Below are 12,429 nucleotides of genomic sequence, written 5' to 3' on the forward strand. Positions count from 1 at the left end.
ATGAAGCCCAAACACAAGAATCTAAGAAATCTATATGGAAGCATATTGTATGATAGATTTTTTAAAGCTTTAGAAGCAGATGTCTTGCCAGATACACTGCAAGCCAGGAGACGGTGGAGCAGTACCTTTAACAACCTCCACGGGGGAGTGGAGGAGGAGGAACTATTAACCTACAATTCTATACCCAGCAAAAATATCTTCCAAAACTGAATGTGAATTTCTCACAACTGCATGTGATTCTACAACCCTAATAAGAAGATTCTTTTTTAATCAGGGTGAAATAAAGACCTTATCAGATATAAAAAACCTAAAAGAGTCATCCAACACCAGCAGAAATTGGAAATGTTAAAGTCCTATAAGCAAAATCAAAAGGAAAATGATACCAGAAAGCCACATAGATCTAAAGGAAGGAATGAAGAGCACCAGAAGTGACAGCTGTGTGGGTAAATTAAAAGAGCAGATGGGGCTAGACACAGCTAGTTTACATTTTTTACATTTATGTAACTCTACAGTTATTTTCTGTGGTTATTAAAGGTGCCACATAATATTCAGCTCATCAGTTTGGCACCTTTTTTACTTCCTGTAGGTAGAGAGTATGTTTCAGTCAAGATAGCTCTGAATTCAATAGTGCATTTAACATTAAACTATCCTACAAATGCATTTTGTTACACAGATATGTAAAAACTATTTAGGCTTTTAAAATTCTAATTCCTAAGGATGGTGACGTTGAATAACTCCAATTTCTAACACTGCGTGCTGCCCAGTAAGAATCCTATGCATTTGAAGGGCCTATCTTCTTTCCAAACTTGGAGGTAGCAAACTACTGCATGTCAACATAGTACCTCGGAACAGAAATAATAAGGAAAACAGTAATATTTGACAATTCAGCTGTAAAAGGGATGCCTATTAAAAGCCTGGGAGAATTCTCATCATCTCAACATGTATTCATATCCAAAACCTGAACCACACCAAGTCCTCACCACTAACACTCCACATTCAAAATCCAACCTCCTAGAGCAGGACTGACTGTCTGAACTCCATCAAGTCTTACACTCCCAAAGGCTTAAATAACTAAAATACAGCAGCTCTTTGTTTAATAAAAAGAAAACACTTACATCCCTACAGAGGCACAGTCCACACTATTTATTTTTTTACTAGTTCAGTAGACACTCGTGGAGTTTGTTTTTAAAAGTGTGTCAGGGATCTTACTATTAAGTACTAGCGAAATAGGGGCCACCCCCCAAGGGCTTAGGTGTGACTTACATGTGAATAGCCCAGATAGCATCTTCACAAACTACAACCTCACCCCACTCACACCTGCTCCTTGCAAGCAAATACCTGGTCACAACAAGCTTTGTGGAAGAATTCACACTCCACACCATTAGGGTCCTTCCCGTGACTCAGTAAACTTCAAAAAAAAGAGGGACACAGGCCCACACTTTTCCATCTGCCCATGGATGGCGGTGAGGGCGGCACCATGGAGAAAAGATATAAATCACAATTTGCATACATCAAAATCACATTTGAGAAGTCTTCAGTGAATGTGCATGTCCCCATGTAGCAATTCATGTGTCATACACGCTGATGACGGCTAACGGTAATATCTCACACGGGGTCCTCATCATATACCCGGGAGCTCCTCATGAATCAATTTGCCTAGGACACAAAACCCCCCATGAGGTGGTTACTACTGTCACAGACATTTTACAGGTGAGAAAACCGAGGCCCAGTGATGTTACAGAACGTGCCAAGAACACATAATAGACAGCTGAGCCAGAAGAGGCCACACGGTCTGGCTCCAGCCCATACTCTTAACCACAAGGTGCCCATGACACGTCCCTGAGAACTACCACCCATCCAAAGATAAAATAAGTACATACAACACTTAATTCTGCTAGATACCTGAGTGGCCAAGTCCAGTGACCCCTGAATGACCATGCATTTTGGATCTCCCATGCACTTACAGCTGAAAGTATACCATGTCACCAACTTCTTTGTACACCTTCTTTCCACCAGCCAAACACATAATCCCTTATCCTGATCATAACCATCATTCCCAAGTTTCTCACAGTCTATCCACACATGACTGACAAAACTGGTCCATTCTGGTTTCTAAAAATCCTCAGATACTTCTTGCAGGAAACAAATTTTACAATAACCGAGTATCATGGGATGAGCAATATAAGGGGGGGAGGGTAAGGAGCTAGGCATGGCATGATTAAAGGTGGAAAACCTCTACAATGTTTCCATTCTAAACAGTAAGAACTAATTAATGTATGATTTTTTAAATTATTTATTAAACTCACCTACCACAGGGATCAAAAGAAAAAGAAAACCAACGCCTAGGAACTCCCACCAGCACTGAGTCCTTCAGATCTTCAATGGCTGGGCTGCCCTGTCCATCAAACAGGCAAAGAGCTTCTAGAGAGGTTGGCTTTTCCTTTTACAAAGAGTGACTTTAGATGATGACCTTTTAATGACTAGGTAAAGAAATACCTTTTATTTTTGCCTCAATCAAGAAAAATAAATCCTATGGAACGCTGGATTCTACTGCTTCCTATGTACCAAAAAGATCCCCAACTTAAGTAAAACCAATGGCAGCAAGTACATAGGACCAAACATAGCTTAGGGGGTTTCCGGTAGAAAAATAACACAGTGTAAACACATGGGATGTTTTGACTAAAGACTTAAGAAATGTGTTACAAGCATCAATCAGAAAATGGAATTGCTTCAACTTGCAGGCTGGAAATTCAGGGCAAGGTCTAAACTGAGGTTGGCATAGTCTACACATCAGATTTCAATTTTTCTTAAGGAAGTCAAACACATAAATTCCCTTTCTTTCCCTCCCCCACCAAGACAAAGGCATATTAACTGGTGATCCTAAAAACATGCACCTAGAAAGAGCAATTAACTGTACAAAAATAGCTAGCAATTCGTATCATTCTAAAGAGAGAGGGGGGAGGGGAGAGGGAGAGGGAGAGGGAGAGAGAGTGAGAGAGAGAGAGAGAGAGAGAGAGAGAGAGAGAGAGAGAGAGAGAGTGAGAGAGTGAGAGAGAGGGTGAGAGAGAGAGCATTTTCCAAAACAAATACATAAATCATGACTGGAATTTTAGGACTCAGTGTTCTCACATAGAAAGTCTAAATGCCAAAAGAGAATGCAAGTGGTGCATCATAAAACATGCTCTTCTCGTGCATATTTATGGGAATTTTAGACGCTAGATAAAGAGTAAGATCTAGTCAACAATCAGTTCAATGTCGCTTCAGCGACATTTCAAAATCACCACTTTAGGTAGTTACTCTGGGCTTGGCTTGGAATCAGCAGAGACAGCACACTCGTCAGCTTCTTAGAAAAGGTACGTTACATGTAACATGAAGGAAGGTTGAGCACTGAAGTCTGACGGTAACTGACAAAGCTCCAGGAATTCAGATTCCAGTTCATACCCTTACAAGGCAGGGCTCATACCATAGAATTTATACTAAACGTTTATGCTAAATACCAACAAGGAATCAAAATAAGCCAAAAATTATTAAAAGTTATTATTTTCTATTTGCTATGTACCCTGCAACACTTCAAGACATTTATGCCCTAACTACACTACCGTAGTTTACGGATGGGTAGTGTAGCCCCTTTCTGCAACGCAGGCCACCCCAGAGCAGCCCTAAATCTAGCCTAACCTGTCAAAGCCTTAATCTACACTATATGTCCCTGATAGTAGACTGTGATCGTAACTCCCCAAAATGCTGTCATGAATCCGTAATTCAGTAAAACAAGGTACTTGGCACACTAATAATTAAAGCAGATTAGCAATGCGTTAAGTTTTCCCTAAGTTCCCCTAAACAAAGTTTCTCTTTTTCACTGCCCTGGAGAATTAAAGTTAATTGACTGATTTGCACACAGCTGCCACACAGGACCACAGTCCCGTGCAAAGAGGAAGCCGGCAGCACTGCCATCTGAGAAAGGCACTAGGAGCCAGGGACAAAGGGCTCCCCACACCCACCCCAAGAGAATGAAGCCTAATGGCCTTTGTCATCATACCCCCATGCTGACCGACCTCACCAGAGGTGAGGGTGATGGACGGCCATGTAGCTGAAGGATGGGTACTGTCATTTCCAACCACAGTCACAGACTTTTGTTCCTCAAAAACAGATGAAAGATGATGCATGACCCCCCCACCCATGTTTGGAAACATGGAGAGTATTATTACACATTCCAGTATGTTTACTAATGTGGTTTTTCTTACACACCCTTTAACTCTCCCTCTTGTGACGGTGCACTTTTCAAACTGGGGCAGAGTGAATGTTTGTCACAGAGCATCTGAAACATTAAAGGCTTACACTGAGACACTCAGCCAAATGTTTTTAAACAGAGTAACATACAAAGTCCAGTACACTGGCAGAGATACTTCTTACATACGCGTGCTAATTGTACTAACAAATCCAATGACACCTTCTAAGACACAGTGCCGAGGATTGAGGGAAAAAGAGGATGGAAGTTAATACAGACTCTATACCATGGGTATTCTAACTGAAGACACTGTGTGACAGAGGAAAATAAAGGCTTGGAGCTATGCATCTCAAATTTCAGATCTAAAGTACAGTTCTGTTAAGGATTTTAAGTATCCACACATGGCCACTCTTCTCCCTTCCTCTTAATTTGCCACCATATTCAGTTCTTCATTAGATATACACAACTAGATGGTTTCTGAAAAGTAACTGTAATTCTGTATATAGAAAGGGCAAACAACGAAGTCCAGACCAGGAGTTATTTTTCCCCCCTTTCCCAAACCTCTCCAAAAAACAGATTCTAAGAAAAAGTAATTAATCTTGTCATCCAGGAAAACACTGAGTATGAGAGCAGAAAAGGAATGAAATGAAATATAAACTCTAAGGGAGGTGGCGGTCCGCGCAGACAACACAAGGCGTGAAATAAGGCTGATAACTAACAAAGGGTTTTTAAAACACCCAATTAAAAGCGTTATTATATAATGTCACTGTCTGACCATGAAGCCACAACTCTTATCAAACTACCATAGCCAACTTCCTGATCAAGCTATCTAAAGCTTATTTAGGAAAGTCATTTAAAAAAATTTAAAACCTGCTGGTAAATTAATTTTAAGAACCGATTTCACACCTACTAACTTGGTTAACACCAAGTGGATTTTGCTTTCCTGACAAGGGGAAAAATTTTTCAGAAACGCCACATTTAATTCTTCAAATTTTTAGAAACATCTCTTTAGAAATGGTGAAATACCATCTAATATACTCAAGAATACAACTGATGAAAATCAATTAAAATGAACAGCAAAGACAGGAATTACAAGTTGGCAACTCTTTGGCCAATTTTTATGGCAGGAAAGTGTTTTCTTCTGGTCCACAGCATTTTTTTGCTTTATTCATCTCTAATAATAATTAGTGGACAATATTTAGAAACCAGGATATCTGATACAAAACTCCAGAATTCTGGCTCCTCTATGAAAAAATCAGGAGATTGGGTGAGTGGGCCCAAGTTTGTCCCCACGCGGACAAAACTGGCACCTAGTGTGAAGTCCCTGGTTTAAGGCAGCAATATTTTCAGCCTTGAGTACTAACCTTTTCCTCGACGGCCCTTCTTCAAAATCTGAAGAACTAACATCGTTGCTAGTTGAGGACACTTGGGATGCATCGTCCTTCTCATTCTCTGACTGTTCTGATGCTGGTCCTAATCCCTTAGACTGGCCATTACCAAGGAGCCCTACAGGTGAAAAAAGGGGACAAACACTTCAATACATGACATCAGGAAGCAGCACTTTACCACAGTTAACCCTACACAGTGGCTGATATGGGCAGACAAGAATCTGGATAGAAGAGAATTAGAAGGTACATATCCCTTGTGAATGGAGGGGAAAAAGTCCCACCTCATCCTACTTTAGACCTTACACGAGAGTGAAATGCCTACCAAAGAAATAACTACAACAGTAAGAAAGTCAAGCAGAAATGTGTGATTGTAATAATGCACTACAGCATCCTTTCTGAAGTGCATCAACGTCTTTCAGGGCTGGGGAGTGGAAAGGAAGAAACAAACTTCACGTATTACCGATTCAAACTAGTTACCCTTCCAGGGCTAAATATTTACTCTAGAAACACTGAAATCCTTTTTGGAATTGCCTTCAGGAACCAGTACCTGCCACCCAAGAAAAAGCATCAATCATTACCTTGTGGCCATATATCAGTCCTTAACTAGAGGTCTGACTGTACAACTTGCTCTTCATAGCAATCCACTGTATCAGAGTCACTGTATTGGAATCTGATTGTCTCAGAGGATAAGGATTCTCCACGACTCCATACACGGTACCATGCGGAAGAGGGAGTCTGGTGGCCCCAGGATGAGCCACTAGTAACCCAGACTGGGAAAAGGGCTACGCGAAGTGACATAGAAGCTGCTGAGCCACCAGCCAACGGGTCACAGCTGAATAAAAGCCTGGTCTTCTAGCATTCAGATGTCCTTGCATCTAGGGTTCTGGATACGATTTAGGTTTTACCAACGGGGGGCTTGTACCCACACAAGTGTCCACAGCCACCGGCCCCCAGTTCCACTGTCTAGTCACCAGCCTCTGGGCATCAGCAGAAATGCTAGCAAGTGTCTGCATTTTCACAGCCACGGTGTTTGGCTTTTAAGTGAAGCCAAAAGGGCAGGGTGGCCCCTTGATTTTTGTTCTCCCAACCCTTCCAGCAAGTTTGTAAGCACTTACGTCCCTGTATTAAATCCCTTTTTGGTTGAAGCACTTAAAGAGTGGTTCCTATTAGTTGCAGTAAACACTATATAGAACACAATATTCTACATATTGGGTAAGATTTTCTGGAAGAACACAGTATACTGCAACAAAACCCTGGGACTTAGCCTGTTTACGCATGCATTTCCCCAGTTATCTATTTTTACATCATTTCAGGGTATGAGTAATAACATAACGCTGGAAATCTCATACAATGCAGTAAATAAAATCCCATGGCTGTCACTCAGACTTGTGGCTTTGGGAGTCATGACTACAATATGGAAGTGAAAACACTAGGCAACTTCCCAGAGAAACAGAAAATGTGGGGCGTTTGCACTGTGAGGCAAACAGGAGACATAATTGCAGGGAAATCTATGAGTCTAAGGGTTGAAGTGTGGCCAACATTTCAAAGATGAGAGCAGTGCTATCCATTACGGTAACCGCTAGTCACAGGGAGCTACTGAGCATTTGAAATATGGCTATGTGAGTAAGAAGATGAACTATTACTTTTATTTAACCTTATCTAAAACTCACTATAACTAACATTTCTTTAATAATTTGATATTAATTCTTGAAATATTCCGGATGTATTATTAGGTTACGTCAAATACACTTAAATTAGTCTTACCTGCTTCTTTAAAATTTTGTAATGCAGCTCTAGAAAACTAACACTACATATGTGGTTGAAGTAACATCTCTATTGACCAGCACTAAATTAGCACACTGCAGAAATGTCATGGGCGGTGGGGGGAGGGGGGGGGGATGACCACGCAGCAGCCCACCAAATAGTAGGAAGATACAGACCATACTTATAAATGCAGATTAGGAAACTAGCCCAGGGACATAATATAAGTCATGTGTAAAAAAGGCGCTAATGGATGAATTACCACACTTGAAAAGGATGGTAAATTCAAAATAAAAATTCTGGTTATGGAACCATATATAAAACTAATTTTTAAGGGGGATTATCTCTAAAATAAAAGTGTACTCTTGGTTGAATTCAAATTTTTCAATAGTATGTAAGGACTTAAAGGAGAATAAAGCAAGAAAGGAGGAAGGAAATATAACTTCATTTTTTAACACCCACCATATGCCAGGGCACGGGGGATACAGGCAAAATCCAACAAAGCCTAAATTTTAGTAGTGAGAGGAGATACTCCTGTATGTATCAGTTAGTAGTAGGTACAAAGAAGAAATCTTGCACTTGCAGGGTAACCAATAGGGGAGGGCAGTGAATACGAATCACTGGAGCCAGCAAGCAAACCTGCAACAGCAAAACGAGGAGAGCAAAGCTGGTATGTGCAATACACCTAAAAAACAAAAACAAAAACAGTGGTGGTGCTGGTGACAGTGAAGGAGGAAGAAGAGGTGGTTGTCTGAAGCTGTGTTTGGAACAAGGAGGAAAACAGAAGGGCCAGCAGGCGCTGCTCGGTGAACCTGAGGAGGAAGCACTTGCTGTCCCCTCTGGTATGCACATAACAAGATCTCAAGCATCTCCTGAGGGAGCAAGCAGCTCATGAGTGAATGAGTGAGTAAGTGAAGGAATGAATTAGCAGAGAAAAGTTCAGCTATTCAATGACAGCTCTACCCTTGTCATTCTGACAAAAAGAACCTCTGTAGACTGTAAAGAGTAGTGACCCTCAAACTTACGCCCTGGGCATAACCCCAGTGTGTCCTCTTCTAACAAATTTCCAGATGATGCTGGTTCTGCTTTGGCTGGTCTAGGGGCCACATCTTGAGATCCACTATTGCAGGGGGAAGCAAGATTCAAGCCAGTAAGAGATCTAATTGCCCTAAGACACTATAAAGCTCTGGGCAAGTGTGCACTAGATCTCAGGAATTATGTTTGTACAATCTATCATAATACAACTCATGTTAGGGCACCCAAATCCAAAGTTCACTCACAGTAAGGCGCCCAAAACCAAAGTTCTGCTGGGGCATTCTTCCACCTTGGATCATTAATTTTGTGAAAGGAAGTAAGGCTGCTTAAAACTTATCACACAGCTATCAGACCCTGCTAATGACAAATACAGTTAAAAAGTAATGCATGATGGAAAAAAAGTGTTCATATCTAAGAGGCATCAGTCTAGAACAAGGATATAATGTTTCTTTTCTCCAAAAAAAAAAGAAATCAACTGCCCAAGCACAAATTCAGGGAAACTGGATTATCAAGTTTTACATGAAAAGGGGGAATTTTAATTGACTGTATGTGAGCTCAATGTCAGGCAAAAGGATGAGAATGCTCTGAAACACTAAGGCATGACTGAGCTCCATTAAAAGGAATCAAAGTGCTGAGTCCACAGTCCCAAGCCCTCATCAGACTAATATCTTCAAAGAACACCAAAGATGCCTCCATTCCAAGGATTAACAATGTCTGTTACCTGAACTACAAGACAGATGGGCTGTCATTCACTTTCCAGATCAGGAAAAAGGGGCCCACACAAAGGGACTGCTTGCCTGTTCTGTGAACTAGAAGACCTCAGCTGTTTCCAGCCTTTACTGGGGGGCGGGGGGGGTGACTTGTTCTGCATATAACTGTTTCAATTTGAGTACCCCCCTCCTGACGTCAGCACAGAGAAAATGTACATTTATTTTTAGTTAGACAGTCTCCATGGTTGGATAAACCTGGGCTTTTTTCTTTTCTGCACACCGCCCACCCCCTTATTCACATCTCCAGTGGACTGGCTACCCTATTTCATTTTGAACGTTTTCATCCAACTCGTACCACGTGCCCAGTCCAGAAAAGCCAAGTCAGCAAGATGGAACACGACACCACGGGGCAGAAGAGCCGTTATCAGACCATCAGACAAGCCAATGAGTACTGCCTTTCCTTTCCCCTACGGAACAAAGCCCTGCCACTGATCTTTTACATTATTTTTAGTCAATGAGAAATAATCAAACGGCATCCTCTCCTCCAAACACACCAACTGGCTTTATCTTCCCACCCTCGCCCAAGCCCACCATCAACACAAACCTTTGTCGGGGGAAGGAGGTTAAACAGAGGAGACGCGATGGCCCAAAGCCCGCCTCCCCACACGAGCATTCGTTCTCCTCTATTAATATTCAGTAGGTTGAACTTAAATTAAACCACATCCATTGTCTTTCACAAGAGCAATAAATATGAGCTGGAAATTCCAAATCACTGCGGTAAAGGCAGCGCTCGGCGAGTCACCGTCAGCTGACGGGGCGGCGTGCCACAGGCCACCACAAGGGCAGTGCCCATGCTCACGAGCTGAGAACCCCAAGGAAACAAAATTCAGGAGCTCTGGACCCTCATCTCCCAAATGAGCAAGCAACTAAAAGGCTTTCAATGCAACATACCCGAACTGGTTCTTCCTAAGCCTGGAGCGGCAGCAGCAAAGAGGAAGGAGCAGTCCTGTTCCGGGGGGGCTGGAGATGTGCATGAACATCTCCCCCTGGCCTTAACGTAACGGGGGCTGGGAAATTTAAAACACAAATGAGGCCAAAGAGTCCTTCAGCTAAGTGATGATGAGAGCTACAGATTTCAGAACAGAAATGTGCACAGAGAAGGAAATTCTTTCCTAACATCTGAAAAGGGGGACGAGAATGGGCAGTGCTTACAATTTTCTGTTTTAGACACAAAGAAGTTTCGCCAGTCCTCCCATCAGCTACACGTACGTGGTGGAATACAAAACTGAAGGAAAATCTAATGCCCTTATTTCACAAAAGAAGGGTTAAAGAGAAAGGAAAACAAGGGGACCTTTGAAGCTGTTCCCGAGCTTCCAAAACATCTGGAGCAACCAAACGTATTAGCATATTAGGGAGAGTCCGTGTATCTGGCTTTGTTGCAGAAGAGATGCACAAAAGGTAATTCTGTATTATAGAGCCAATGCCCGTCTGTCACCCTGTCACCGCGAGACAAGGTATCACATTACATATTAAACAGTCAAGCATCCAAAGAGAGCTTTCATTTGCGGCTGCAGCAGTGTGTGTGTGTGTGTGTGTGTGTGTGCGCGTGCGTGCGTGCGTGTGTGTGTGTGTGTGTGTGTGTGTGTGTGTTGGAGGATGGAGGTGGCTGGCTGCTGCACTTTGAGTTGAGAGAAAAATTATAAAAGCAGCCCCTTGGTTGAGGTAGGACCCTCTCTGAGGTATTCAGAAGGTCAAGTTTGCTGCCACTACTAGTAGAAAATAAAGCCTATTTTCACTCAAATTTTGAAAGAAAAATTGGATTGTTTGCTTTTTGCATGTGGATGCCAGGGAAATTCTGGCTCGGGCCAGCTTCACGGGGTCAACATGAATATGTAGTTTAAACCCAACTGTACATACTCGGGTCAGCAGCTGAGCTTCTGGATCGATTGCAGGGTCCAGGAAAGGGGGTGAGCAGTGCAGAAGGGTCCGCAAAGCTAAGCCCAGGCCGGTCCACTGACACCCTTTCCCGTCTCAGAACGCTAAGGTGGCTGAGAACAAGTAACAGTCGTGAGGCACGATGTCACTGCCACACTCATGGTCAACGAAACACAAATGAGCGTGGTTTAATACCTCAGCTTATGGAAAATAATTATCCCTTTCCCTCGGGGGGATGGCCCCTGGCAGACTAGGGCTCCCCTTTGTCTGCTCTCAAATCAGCTGTGCAGATTTCTCACTCCAGCCAAGAAAACGGGGTCCAAACATAGCCCCAACAAACCCTCAAAGGAGCCCTCAAGACACAGGGCAACACAGGTTTTTGTTAGTTTAACACCCAGAAAGTAGATAGTAGATAGACAGACAGACAGACAATCCCCTACAAGCCCTTCACCACCACCAGACTTTTTCCCCACAAAACCTTCTTGGGTAATCTAAACCTTCTTTTGCATGCTTGATTTTTTGAGAACAGATGTTAGAAAAAAATCTGACGCAGTGATAATAACATGGAAAAGTTGGGCCACTGGGCAGGCAAGGAAAATGTCTGACCTCATCCTTTCCTCCTATTTCAGAATCACGCAAATGACTAAATTCAAGAGACACGAGCAGGAAGAGACAAACAGAACCCTAGCCCAGGAAGCACTTCCTCACCTCGAGGCACAAAGGAACAAGCCAGCAGACAGGTCACAAGTACACACAGGGAGAGGGACCAGATCGCTGCTCTTACTAAACTCCAAATGGGTCAGCACCAACAAGAGACAAAAGACCTCTCCTCCCCACGTCCTGACCAGGAGTTACACAAGGAGAGAAAACACTCCTCATGGAGAGGCTCCAACAACGACCACCGAAGAGCCACAGCGGAACTTCACTGGATACAAAATCCCTCCATGGGAAGGATCCATAATCTCTAGGAAAGATTTCTGGATGGGCCCAGAAGCTACTGAAACTCTGATGATGACAACAGTGAGCAAAATGTGCTGTGCATTTTAGCACAACTCCTCTGCTGCTTTGGGGCAAAGGCACTTCCTCCCTATACTCTCCCGCATCCTCCCATTCTTTATCCTTGACATGATTTTTATAACGATCAGAACAGATACAGTAGCTTGAGCAGTAGTGATTACTAAAATATAAGCACCCACATTGCTCTACAATGAGAAGTTCTACCTAAATCCAATTACCCTAAACCCTCTATCCCACGTCGTACCTCCTCTAGGTCCATGCCCCATCCCAGTACCTTATGCTGGCAAACCAGTCAACCTAATTATGACCGTCCATCAAAAGCACGCATCTTGGAATCCCCTAAAACATGAAACTCAAG

General features: G+C 42.7%; 1 protein-coding gene across 11 annotated transcripts in view; it reads right to left on the reverse strand.

The window, feature by feature from the left end:
* The window catches only part of JARID2 (jumonji and AT-rich interaction domain containing 2), a 242,564-nt gene that overhangs the window by 91,023 nt on the left and 139,112 nt on the right, over window positions 1–12,429 (reverse strand). For 10 of the 11 annotated variants that reach the window (XR_007479888.1, XM_033434865.2, XM_049716354.1 and 7 more), the window contains one exon: window positions 5,590–5,731. The exons of the other annotated variant lie outside the window; for it this stretch is intronic. Coding sequence is in view for 6 of the 10 variants with exons in the window: in XM_033434865.2 (XP_033290756.1) it covers window positions 5,590–5,731 (142 nt within the window). In the remaining 4 variants the exon portion in view is untranslated. The remainder of the gene's footprint in view (window positions 1–5,589; window positions 5,732–12,429) is intronic. 11 annotated transcript variants of the gene reach the window in all.

The sequence above is a fragment of the Orcinus orca genome, chromosome 10 (assembly GCF_937001465.1).
Source record: "Orcinus orca chromosome 10, mOrcOrc1.1, whole genome shotgun sequence".
NCBI classification, from domain to species: Eukaryota; Metazoa; Chordata; class Mammalia; order Artiodactyla; family Delphinidae; genus Orcinus; species Orcinus orca.